The following is a 13,902-nucleotide window of genomic DNA, read 5'->3' on the forward strand; positions in this document are numbered from 1 at the left end:
CAGAAGTAGCAAAACTGCTGCAGTGTTTTCATCATAGAAAAAAAATGGGTGAGAATTTTTCACCCTTTCTCAAAAGCAGGGTGAGATTTCAAAAAGTTAAGTGAGATTTCTAAAAACTAAAAAAACACTAAAACTCTTTAAAAAAAATTATTTCTTTGACTATAATAAATTTTTAACGTCTTCCACTTTTTAAAGCATTGAATATTTTTGGTGCATCATCATAGAAGATTTTGCCTTTACAAGGTATTTGTCCATCTTAAATAAGTGCATAAAAAATTTGAACGTCTTACATGAAGAAACCTTACCTACGGTGAACATGTGATTGTAGAGAAATGTGCTCTGAAAGGGGTTCCGTGGTTGTGTTCTGTTGTTCGAAAAGGTTCTAAACAATACTGGTAAATAGGGAAGCTAGATAATGGGGCAGATGATGAAAATAATGAAAGATCTAGGAAGAAAAGTGAAACGGATTTTTTTCTAAATGGTGTAATTCGAAGCTTTTTCCAAAATGCAAGAAGTTCGTGAATTTTGAAATTGATTTATAGAATGCGCGAATTTCTTGCGGTAATCATTTTTTAATGCGAGAAAAGAAAAAAATATGCGAGATTCTCGCGCTGTAGTGAAAACACTGTGCTGTAGCTACTTTTTTTCTGCAGTTAGTAGTGCAGTGCGCTACTTTTAAAAAGAAGTAGTGCACATAAAGATATAAAAAAACAGTAATTTGTAGCGATTCCTGGCAACTACATTTCAAATTAGTTAAATAAAGATACAAAGCTCAAATGTAAAAAAAAATTTGAATCAAATTTGTTCCAATCCTTTGCGAGCCAGTTAATGCACACAATGAGAATGCCACTCTAGCGTTAATAGGATCTATGTCTGATGCTCGGAAAAATCTGTGCAAAATCGGTACAGTTGTTCCTGAGAAATCGAATTTTTAATATTAGACTTTTTTAAAATTTGATTTCACAGGAACTATACGTTTTGTGCCTGATTTTGTAACTTAAAATATAGTCTGCATTAATTATTCAGTATATTTGCGGTCAGTCCCTCAATCCACTAAAATTGAGTACTAGAAAGTAAAGATCCGGTCATTAGATCAACAGTTATTCAGGAAGGTCCGTCTTTTTGTTTTTCGCACTGTACTTTATTTCTTGGAGTATATAAAAAGCATTGATCACTTAAATTACAAATATTTGATAATTTCCTAGCATTTCTTAACCCTTTCGCGACGCAAAGCGTGAAAGCGCGCTTACCGCTGAGGCCGGCAGTCTCTCTAGCGTGTGTCTCCCCAGGGCCGGAGGGTTTTTTGATGTTAAGCCTAATTCCATGAAATTACCGAAATATCAGCGCATTGTTTAATATTGTTCTGTAGAGTATTTAAGTGACATATGCTTTATATATTTTTCTATGGATACTTTATTTACTTAAGTTATTTCTTGTTTAAATGTAATATAAATATTAATAAGTTTAAATATTTTGCATAATTTCCTCTATTTCCAGCTCAGTTAAAAATTTTCGACGCTTCGACATTCTAACGGTAAAAAGAAAAAAAATTCAAGCCTACAAGATCTAATTATCCACTAAAAACTAATCCGAAAATCGAAAGTAGCGAGAGATAAAAAAAACTCCCTTACTTACTGTAAATAAATATCACGTGCTAATTTAAAGAGCCCTCATAAAACATTCCCCCCCTCCACTCCTTCCCCTAAAAACCACGTGAATGTACTTTCATCTTGAGTAGAAGGTCAAATCTACATGTATCTGAAACCATATGGACATACAATGCCATCTTTTGGAAGAAATTTAATTTTTTAAAACGTTCCGAAACGCTGGCACAAATAAGTGACGGTCGGGGGTGAACGAGAAAACTCTCTGACACGCGGGTGTGTCGGCCGGGAAGTGAGCGCGTTTCTTGCTGTCACATATATGTGACAGTCGGCTCGAAAGGGTTAAATCACTGTCGAGAAAAGCATAAAGTTTGAAAGTTTAAAGAACAAATTTGTAAAAAGAGCTTTAGAATTAAAAAAACTATTACATGTAAACATAAATTAAAACTTCTTAATATCTCCTCATACTTAACCAAGCCAATTTTTTATTCGAAATCATTTTAAATATTGGTGAAAATCTTCTCCAGTAAGTTTGTCTTCTAAAAGTAGTGATAACATTTTGAAAGCAGTTTGTAGTCGCTAAATTTAAACAAAAATAGTTAATTACAATTGTCATAAAGTAGTTGTATTTAACTACAAAGAGAATGTAGTTTTCCGACCACTGGGTACAGCAATTAATTCGTTGCAAGGAATTTTTAATGTCTTGGAAAGACTACCACAGTGATCTATCACTATTTTGATCTATTCCTTCCTTTCTCCTGTCGCCACAGGTAAAATTTAACTCTCTATTCAAAAACACAAAGAATGGATAGACAATATTTATTCATGCCTTGATTATTTCAAGGCACATTTTAAAAATTAAACAAAAGCAAAGAAAATTTTGACCTACCACGATCTTCATAGTTTTTTCTTTTATATTAACAAACTAATAATTTAAAGATAAGAAATAATGCTTCAATTATAAGTATATTATCAGTCATTTTATATTTAGATGGGATGCCTGCGCTTGTTTTTTTTTTCTTTGAAAGAATATATAGTTTGTCTAAGCTCAGAACTCCTCCCGCCACAAAGTCTGCACCAGTCTAGCACTATGGAAACGGGAATGGCGCATTTTAGGTAGGGTAGCTTCACTCTAGCCGACCTGGGCAACAAAACAGTGACCCCGCACCCCTATTTGAAATAGTCATACCTCGTTACCATAGTCACCGCCACAGATCCAGACGAATGACAACTGGAGTTCTTATTTTAGACAAACTATACCTCTTCTTTTCTGTAAATTCAAAAGGTAAACGGGTCCAAGAGTGAAAAGGTCTACAGTAGAAATTAAGTTAATCATGTTAATCTCATTTCTACCTTGAAAGTATGAAATAACTTTTGAGAGCCACTGGACGACGGGAGAAAAAAAAAAAAAACCAGATGTTAGCACACATGAATCAAAATTTCATTTAGGTTGATTAACTTTCTGTAATAATGCTAAGCAAAAAAAATCATTATTTTCCCTAACAGCAAGAAAAATCTAGCTGACTACTGACTAAATTAGGTACCTACATAAATAATGGTAATGCCTAAACTAAATACAACTAAAGATTGTTTTTCTGTGTGATGATAGGGTATTAAAAAGCGTTAGATGACAATTCAACTATATTAAGGTACCACATTAATATAGTAAGGAATTGATTATATTATTTCGCACAATTATATAAAATAAACTTAAATAGAAAATTATCTTACCTTGTTATTTTGCATCAAAAATGCTGCACTAGATGGTAGTTGAGAGCCTGGTGAAGAAGATTGCGGGACAGTTGCCGTGTTCAATGTTTGAGCCATTTGATCTTGAGGGAAATTATTTACAGCGTTCTGGATATAAAGATTTTGTTGCATAGCATTTGTAGATAATGTATTACTGTTCAGAAGAATTGATCCTCCTGACAAAGTACTACTAACAGTACTAGGATTTTGCCTCACAATATATTGGTTCGCCGATTGAGGAGCAGCTCTTTGTTGTGAATTTAAAGACTGCTGTAATAGAGGAGACTGATTCGGAAGATACACTTGTTGTACATTGTATAATTGATTAACGGGCTGTTGTTGAGGCTGCATATAAACCTGTCCTTGCGGCCCACTTCTGACAGCTACAATATTCGTATTTACACTACCAGGCACAGCCTTTGGATTATAATTTTGAGGAGTCTTTTGAGAAGCAAAATCCATCAGAACTTTAGTAAGATTCTGGCTTGAGTTGAATGAAACCGTTCTATTAGGAGGCACTTGATTTTGGTAATTTGGAGGACTCTGAGCATGTAGATTGTTATAATTAGAACTACTGGTCACAATACCAGGAGGTCCAATATACCTTGGCGGACCACTACTAATGTTTTGGGGCACTGTTCTTAGATTAATATTTGGTGACTGATTTGACATAGAATTGATGTAAGAATTTGACATCATTGAAATATTGGGTGTTGAACTACTTGGTCTAGACATCACAGAATTGGTATACCCTACACTAGGTGCTCCAATATTTGGAGACATGAAAGGTTGAGAAAGTAATTGAGATAGTTCATTAGGTTGCACACTTTGAAGATCAGTACCTGAAGGTAGAGAAATTGCTGGATTATTAGAGGAGAAAGAACATTGAGAAAATGGGGAAGAATTAGTTGCTTCCATTTTTTCTCTTTTAATCTGAGCAGGTGTTAAGACCCTCTCTTCTATATGGGATGCTGCACTTTCAGGACGAGCAGGTGTTCTGGGACCACTACCTCGAGATGGAGTCTCCCGAGAATCATGGAACATATCATTTCGAGGAACATTCTGCTGAATTAGAGAATTGTTAGAAGACATTGCAGTTATACCAGGAATAGGAATAGTGCAATCAACACCAGCTGAGTTAAGTTGATCAGCAATTGAGTCAACTTGAGTCTCTAAATTAGCTATATGGTTTATATTAGGAACTGCATTTATTGTATTAAATGCATTCAAACTTAATCCACCAGCATTCGATAGATCAGGAAGAGGGGATGGCTGTGCAATGTGGGATGAACTCTCAGAAAATTGGCAGGCAGGCATTTCTTCTTCCTCTTCATCAATATGCTCTTTTTTAATCTGAATTGCAGTCTTAAGAGGGGTATTTTCCTCTTCTTTTTTCAAAAAGTGCTCGGAGAGTCTAGTGAATGATCCGAATCTTGTGAGCCATTTCTTAGCTATCTTATAGATTTCTTTCACATTCAGAGCAATTAGATATTCATTGTGTCTGCTTTTATCTTTAGATAATTCTTCAACAGATTTATTGTTCATATCTATGCGGTGAAGAAGTGCAGCTTTTGGATTCTTTTCTAAGTCCATTATACTTAAAATCGATAATGCTTCTATCTCTCGATATTCTCTTTCAAGATGGGAGTCATTTTCAGTAGTTTTAAAGCTACTCAGTTTTTCAGACTGATGAGTTTCACTAACAGGTGTAATTGAGGCTCGCGAAAAATTGGTAACATCCATTAAATTTAAATCAGGGGTCTGAGATTTCTGTACTAAATTATCTGCAACTGTTTTTCGATCATTCAAAGATACATTTTCACCATTTAAAGAACTATTTCCTGAATTTAAAGAATCAACTGATATACTTAAAGATGAATTGCTAGCATTTAATGAAATATTTCCAGTGTTTAAAGATTTGTCTCCTTCATTCAAAGAAACATTGCCAGCATTTAATGCAACATTTCCTGTGTTTAAACCAACATTTTCTGTATTCAAAGATATATTTCTTGCATTTAAAGAAGTTCCTCCTGTATTCAAAATATTTGGTGCATTAATGTTCTGAACTATAATGGATTTATCAAGTAAAAATTGGGCAGGATCTAAAGATAATTGAGGGTTAATTTGATTATTATATGGAAAAGTATTGACACTATTTACAGCAGTGTTATTGGATAAATTATTATTAACATTAAGGGGAAGATTTTCTGATGGTGCAGGTGTAATTTGAAGTCCTTGATTGCTGATAAGTCTAGAAAGGCTTGGTTCATTTGTATAATATACGTTGTTTACAGACATTGGTACACCCATTCTAACAGGCCTGATGGCAATGCTATTTCCTGTAGATGCCGGGGTTATTTGAAAACCAGAATTAATAAGTCTTGTAATATTAGATCCGATGGCAAAATTAGCATTTGAAAAAGACAAACTACTATTAGCATTGGTGACAGGAAGATTTGTGTTTAACTTAACATTAGGTACAGCACTATTAATTACTAAATTGTTAGGCAAATTAGAAGAGGTTTGAGGTATTGAAGGTCTAATATTAACACCAGCAGATACATTTAAGAGTGCATTGGAATAAATATTAGATGGAAAGGGCTGACGTATCATTGACAACTGGTTCACAGTAGGCATGCTGAGTGAATTTTTAGTACTAATACTTCCAGGAGCAATATTGCTACTGAGGGGAGAAACATTATTAATGTTTGAAACAACGCTGGTACTCTTGGGAGAATCTCCGCAACTATCATCTTTCTTTCCCATTGGTAACTTAGTCACGCTATTGTTTTGTGTAGTTTTATTTTGATAATATACACTCTCCAGAATAAAATCACCTTTCTTTGTCTTAGAAGCAGAGTAGTTGGCAACAACTACAGTAGGAACGGATGGCATTGAATACTTATCAAATTTATCACGACTTTCATCTGCAGCTCCTGCATCAGTGGTTGCCCCTGCAGAAGTTTTGGCACTAGTAACCTGAGATGTACTGTTAATTAAATTATTTTTATCATTATCAGATGCAGATGGTAGGACATTGTTTTTAGGAGTTTCAACAAGCTCTTCATCACGATCTGGAAATGTCATTAAAAATAACCCTTTATCGACATTTGTCATAGCAATACTATTAGTTTTTGATGTTTGAATTTGATTAGGAACTTTAGTCAACCCTATTGAACTTGCATCAGATTTAGATACACCTTTGCTTTTTTTCTTAGTGCTATTTCCTTTTTTCACCTTAATGGCCTTTTTTATAGAACAGTCTACGTTATCGACTGTTTCCCTGGGAGGAGAAAGACTTTTGAGATGATTGTACCCTTTATCAACTGATAATTTAACTGCTTTGTCAGAATATATTAATCTCTGCTGGTCATTTTTGGATAAAGTTTTCAAGACTTTATCCCTCACTTTGTTTTTTGAAGCTCCCCCTTTGGATCCTTTACTGCCAGTGGGGTCCCCTTTCTTGACTTTAGGTTTTTTTACCATCAATGCATTAGGACTAATTGTGTCCTTACAAATGACGCAAGCAATATCTTTCTTGTTTTCACTGTGAAATAAGACTTTACACCATCTGCACTTTTTCATCTTACTTTTTTCTACACTTTCTATTCTTTTAGTTTCAATAGTGCACACTGTATCAACCATGTTGGAAATTAGCTTTTGCACAGTGGTTACTGAAGGTGGCAAAATGTCATTCGTATGTTTAATACCAGTTCTTCCACGTTTGGCGGAGTTATTTTTAGTGGATTTTGAACAGGATTGTTTTGTGGTTGCTCCATTTAAAATAGTGCGAACCACTTTGGTATCTTTTGTATTCTTCATGTTGTAATCGGCCATTTCCTGCATGATCCTGGATAACACATCACTATCAATCATTGTGTTTTGATGTGACTCTGCAATTGCTTCAACTTTTTTAGGTTTAAGTTTAGGTTTCTTTTTAGGAGGTGGGTCGTAACTTTTTCTTGGATCATAAATATCTTCAAGTTTAGGAGCATTTACATCTTCAGATGATTCAGGATTTTCAGATTTTTCCTCTTCTTCCTCATAATTATACATGTAAGTCTCGTAATCAAAATCTGATGAGTCCGAATCTGGATCTGATTCAATTCTTCTCCTTCTAGTTGTGATTCTAAGCTTATCATACTTTTTTTGCCTTGAACTTGTATGTCTCCAAGCGTTAATGTCTGCATCACGATCCAGAGTAGGACTCCAATCTATATCTTCTTCATAAGGCAATTTTTTTCGCTTCTTTCTCTTCCCTGAACTGAGGGACTCTGATGGCCTGTATTCATCACTAGAGGATTCGAAATCATTATTTTCAAAAGACCATTCCCTAGAGCGCTTCTTATGAATAAAATCTTGTCTATAGTTTTTGTATTCTTCAAACTTATCTGCAGCTATTTTATGTCTAGCTAGTCGTCTAGCATGACGCACCTTCTTTTGATATTCTACATCAATGTAAGATGTATGCTTATCAATTTCAGTTTGAGAGAGTCGCTCCAATTTGACCCAACAAGGTCGTCTACATTTCTTCACCCTAGAAAATAAATAATAGCTACAAAATCAAAAAACATAATAAATGAAAAGTTTAGAAAATTTTATGCACAGAAAGGTAACAAAGTTCACGTCAGAGAATAAAACAAAAGTTTCCTCAAGGTTTCAAAATTGAAAATTGTTCCTAGTAGTCAGCTGTAAAATTATTCACAAACATAATTTTCATACTTTATTACAATCTCAGTTTTCAAGTCTATGTAACAAAGTATTTGTATTGGTGTCCCACAAGACTACAATTTTAAATGCTGTATGCTCATAGTTATGATTTTTAACAGTAAGACAAAAATTAGGATAAAGAAAAACAAAACGCTGACTTGAAGAAAACTTGGATGTTTTTCATGCATGAAAATAAATGAAATTATAACAAGTTAAAAAATTATTTATTGCATTAAAAGTGTGAAAGTAAAATCGACATAAAAATAAAGCTCATTCTGTGCAGAATAATAAAAATAGAAATGATATAGGAAATTATATAGACATTAAAAATGATAGGAATAGAAATGATACAGAACATTTTCAACACATGTCATACAGATGATTGACATTCATTCAATAAATTGTTTATTTGCATATTAAATGTATCTGTTTCTAGATATTTATTTTGAACAGAAATTTTTTCTATCCTTATTAGAAAAATTCGCAGATATTTAAATTAAAATAGTAAGTTAAGCAGACTTTTCAAGAAAAATTTAGCTTGAAAATTAGACTACCTAAGATACAGAAAAGTAAGCACCTACTGACAATGATACATTAGTAGGTACAATATGTTGCGGTTCAAAGTATCATGCTAAACTATAATTAGATTTTCCTTACTCTAAAAACTATTTTTTCTGGAGCACACAAAATGTGTTTTTAAAAAAATTTTATAAATAAACAAACATATAATGTATTTCTTCACTTACGTTTACATGCTGATCTTTGACTGGTCTTACGCAATAAATTTGAGACTAACATTTAACAAATATTTAAAATTAATAAAACAGAAATTTAGGAAATAGCAAATCCTTCAGATGTTGTGAACAAATGAACAAATATTTTAAAAAATATTTAATAAATGAAGTGAAAACACAAGTTTGTTTCAACCTTATTCGGTTAACTTTAGCTTAAGCATATTTCCATTTGTCAATATTGTTTACTTACTGACAAAATTTATTAATCAGTCTAACATATGCAATAAAATTATCATTACAGTTTTCACCGAACAGTCCATAAATAAAAAAAAGTAAGACACTTAAGATAATTGATTTGAATGAAAATATTCTTACAAGTCTGAATAGTGTAATTGTTCTGCAAGATCAGAATTTGTAGATATTCTAGAAAAAGTAAAATAAATTTTAACAAAAAGGCTAAGTAATATCATGGATTATTTATTGAATGCAATATATAATTAAACAAAAATAATTAAAATGCCTAAAAAAATGTACACAACTACATTACAATGCTTTGAAATAAAAAATAATATTGAAACCTGTGGCAAATAAAGTCTATGCACTTTAGTATGCAACCCTTTCATTATAATGATCCGTTTTCTGTTTCTTTATTTAAATTTTATTTTTTAGCCAATAAGGAGACAAAAATTATTTCAATATAGTGACCGACATATTTCTTGACTTTCTTTGATCCCCAGAAAATTTCTTAAAAATAAATGTTGGAATTTTTTTGTTTATTAAATTTTTTCACTAACCATGAGCAATTTTAAAGCATTTTCTTTTTAAATAAAACATTGTTGGTTAACTGTCTTTTTCTGTTGGTTTGAATTTAAACCCAACATAAGAATTTTTTTTATTGCTGAAAGTTATTATATGCTCCATACATATATTCTATCCTAAGTCGAAAATGGAAAATATTTTTGTCAGCAAGCAGTTTTTTGCTTGATCTATTAGTGAAACAAGTGATGTCCCATCTACTGATCTCTAGTTTTCCCTGCAATGCACCCAGGTTTCATCTTAAAAAATATATACTATGATAACATATTTATTAACTTCATCGATTTAATGTGTTTAAGAAAAATATCTGCATGAAATAATTATCTAAATAAGATAAAAAATATTTCCAAAAATAATTTTCCTGCCTTATTGTTAAAACAGCTTTACAATCAGACTTGGGTATCAGAGCGTAAAAATCACATTTATCACAAAGCTATTCTATTTATTTTGACATGCAACGGTAAGACTAATGAAAGCAAAATTACAGAAAATATGAAATGATTTTGATTTCAATTCAAGGTGGGAAATATCATTACGAAAATTGAGTAGAAAATGGAACTAGTTGCGCCATTTCTTGGCAATAATCAGGGGATTTAAAGAGACCTGTGAGTAGTGACTAATTTAATTTTAATGATGCAATTGTTCTCTATGTCGCAAACCATACAGGCACAAAACCGCCAAATGAATGAGATGTGACGCCGAAAGAGAAGGGGTTCAGTAGTGAATCACAAGTAAAAAAAAAGAAGAAGAAAAAAAGAGACTTGTGAAAAAGTGAGCAACAAAAAATATGAAGGAAAAAAAAAACAAGATTATTGATTGAATCTGTTCCCCTACTTTAAAAAAACAAAACCAAAAGGTTGATTTTTGCTAAATCTTATTTCTTACGGGTTTCTTGTATCAAAAACAAAATATTCTTTGCAAGATAAAATGTTGTACATGAGTCGCAAATTTTATTAGAATGTTTTTGTTGAGAATGAAAACTTTTTTTAAATTAGAAGACTTAGTATCAGAAAAAATTACAAATGTAAGCTTCAATTGCCAGCTGCACATTAAATACTATTATAAATGACATCTTTTGATATATAAAATAAAGTAAACTTACAGATCTGGCAATTCAGGCAAATCAGGACTAGAGGGTAAGCTAAAAAAAGACAAATGAAACATTTATAAATGCAATACAACATTCATTCAAAATGTTAACAAATTTAAAATAATTAAGAGCTAAGAAAAATTATACTGAGAATGCCATAGTGCTCTGTTATTGAGAGATCTTTCTTTTCTTTTTTTGTAAAAAATAAATAAATCAATAAAAATGCAAAAATAAAATGCTTTAAGTTAAAAAAATTTCTCAACTAAAAAAAATATGCAAACATATCAGTGTCAACATCCCTTATCGTCTTCACAACTTAATATTAAAACCAAGATTAAGATAATTACTGAAAAGTCATAAATCACTCACATTAAAAAGAACACTAGGCATATCTTCGGACATATGAGAACAAACGAAAATCACTTACGAATCGAATTCATCAACAATCTCGGAGGAGTCTATCATGTCTAAATTATCAGGTGAGTCATTTATAATTGGCACTTCAGTGGTCTGTGTATCAACTTCAGCAAACTCTGATACATCAGACACTTTAGAGGCAACAGCCATAAATGGATCTTCTGATGTCATGAGAAGAGAATTACCTCTAGAAAATTTATTTTAAAGTTAAGAACACAAAAAACTTGAATTATATTAACTAAACAATAGCTAAAATTTATGATTACAATTCAAAAAGATACTTAGTCCGTTTAACTAGCACTACATTTTCACTACTCTATAAAAAGAAAAGTCTGTCTCAGCGTTTGCAACATGCACTTAATGAACATCCTCTTTAGAACTATGATAGAATTTTATTCCTTAAAAAGATATATATCATCATCAGCATTGGCACGACAGCCCTTTGTGAGCCTAGGCCTTTCTCAGAAGCTTTTACCATTCTGCCCTTCTTCCAGCAATTGATCTCCAGTTCTTTACTTTCAGGATGGCAAAATCCTCATCCACACAGTCTTTCCATCTCTTTTTGGGTCTTCCTCCTGGCCTTTTATTGGAGGGGGTTGCATTAAAGACTCTTAATGCTGTTCGTTCTGGGCTCATTCTCACTACATGCCCGGCCCATCTCATTCTTAGTTTAATAGATTTAATGAAATCATCACTATTAAAGATCTTATGCATTTCAAAATTATATCTTTTTCTCCAGTTGTTGTTATCGAGCATAGCGCCAAAGATGGTTTGTAGAACCTTCCTTTCGAAGGTTGCAAATAACTTCACTTCCTTTTCTGTTTAAGTCCACCATGTCTCTGAAGCATAAGTCAAAACTGACTTGATTACTACCTCATAAAATAAAATCTTCGTCTTTCTTTTTATTAAGTGAGATATCAATAATGATCTTAAACCATAGAAGCAACGATTGACTGTGATTATTCTTTTTCTGATTTCAGGATTAATGTCATTTTGATAGTTTATTTCTGATCCTAGATAAGTAAAATTTTTTACAGATTCAAATTTAAAAGAATCTATTTCAAACAATTTAGGGATGGTTTACATTGTACCACAATACATATATTTTGTTTCCTCCACATTCACTCTTAAGCGCCCTTAAGCCCCCCTAAGCTAAACTTTTTCATTTTTATTCGAAATAAGTTTAGAGATCTTCTAGAAAAAAAAGGAAAGAAAAAAAAAGAGTCAAATCTTCCCCACTTATTTGTTTTGCTTATTAAAAATAAGAAAAAGTCTAAGGTAAAAACTATAAAATGAAACTATATAATAATAAACTGTAGCACATGCTATTGTGCTAGAGGGGTTTCTGCCGAAGAGGTTGTCTGTATAATGTCATAAGTCATTAAAAAGTTAATACTGAAAAAAAATTGTGTAAAAATGTATTTAAACAATAAAAACTTAAGTATATAAATATATGAATAAAAATATATACATTATATGTCATTTATTTACTTTACTGTACATTATTAAAAACATGGTCATATTTCGGCAATTTCTTGAATTTAGGCTAAACAGCAAAAAAAACCTATGGCTCTAGGACAGCGCTCGCGAAAGAGACTAGTTGCCTCAGTGATACAACTTAATGAGCATGAAAGGCAAAGAAGAAAAAAAAGTCCAGAGATAATTTTAAGAACAGATAAAATACAAATTAGACAAAATGAAAGTGATACAGGAAGCAATAAACTTCATACACTAAAATACTTTTCTGTACTCACATTTAAATGTTAAAAACGTAAAAGAACAAATTCAAGAATATTGATAATTACCCATGAACTTAACTTTAAGGCCATTTAAGTCAAAGAATTACATAATCCCGCAGCAAGTAAGAGAGTTGTCCCGCTACAATGTTTTTTTGTTTTATTTCATTTATTTTTTTAATTTCTCATTGATCACAATTCAGAAGTTGTACAGACTTTGCTTTTATTTTAGCATAGATTATGATACAAAAATATTCTTGAAAAACAATTCAAATGGTGTAGTATATTTATTACTAATTAATGCTGTTTTTTCAATGTTCATAGCATTAACTGTACCAAAATATAGCAAGTTTTTTACAACTGCTAGCAACAGGATTACTATGTCTAGTGAACCAGTTCAATGACAAAGCTAAACACTTTGATTGAATAACCTTAATAAATCAGATTAAAAAATCAAATAGTCTGAACAAATCTGATTTTTCACTGAAAATAAAAAACCTGCCTATGATGCCAAGACTCTGGGATTATTCCGCCACCCTTATATTTTAATAATCGAACTATTATTATATTTATTAAATAGCACTATTAATGCTTTGTGATTTAAAATATATACGAAATTGAAATTAGAAGTTTACTTTAAAAAAAATAGATAGAAACCTGAACAAGAACAAAAAAAAAAAAACATTAGCAGGGGTCTGTCTCGGTTTTTCTGAAAGGTACCTATTTCGTGAAAATTTAGATATAATTTGTAAAAAATTAAAAATTATATTTAAAAAATCAATACAAAAATATGGTATAAATATGGATTTATCATTTCTTAAGGGATACAAAATAAAATTTTAAGAAAAAGTATTTTGCGAAGCTACCGTTTTTCCTAAAATTGAATTTGTGAAACTACCGTTTTTCCTAAAGTTGAATTTGTGAAAGTACCGCTAAACGGTAGTAAATTCGACATGGACAGACCCCCGATTAGTTCAGTCTCATACCATTAAATATTAATAAAAGGAAAGAAAAAACATACTATTGCTGAATACCAGATATTCAGC

At 31.7% G+C, this 13,902-nt stretch overlaps 1 protein-coding gene across 16 annotated transcripts in view; it reads right to left on the reverse strand.

The window, feature by feature from the left end:
• The window catches only part of LOC107450601 (uncharacterized), a 133,080-nt gene that overhangs the window by 19,178 nt on the left and 100,000 nt on the right, over positions 1 to 13,902 (reverse strand). For 8 of the 16 annotated variants that reach the window (XM_087164311.1, XM_043044204.3, XM_016066426.4 and 5 more), the window contains 4 exons: positions 11,131 to 11,307; positions 10,716 to 10,754; positions 9,173 to 9,220; positions 3,336 to 7,890 (listed from right to left, as the gene is read on the reverse strand). In XM_087164311.1, coding sequence (XP_087020437.1) covers positions 3,336 to 7,890; positions 9,173 to 9,220; positions 10,716 to 10,754; positions 11,131 to 11,307 — 4,819 coding nt within the window. The remainder of the gene's footprint in view (positions 1 to 3,335; positions 7,891 to 9,172; positions 9,221 to 10,715; positions 10,755 to 11,130; positions 11,308 to 13,902) is intronic. The other 8 variants (XM_071185652.2, XM_071185655.2, XM_016066430.4 and 5 more) reach the window with 2 other exon arrangements.

Source organism: Parasteatoda tepidariorum, chromosome 5 (genome assembly GCF_982258835.1).
Source record: "Parasteatoda tepidariorum strain Cologne lab strain chromosome 5, Ptep-v5.0, whole genome shotgun sequence".
Taxonomy (NCBI): Eukaryota; Metazoa; Arthropoda; class Arachnida; order Araneae; family Theridiidae; genus Parasteatoda; species Parasteatoda tepidariorum.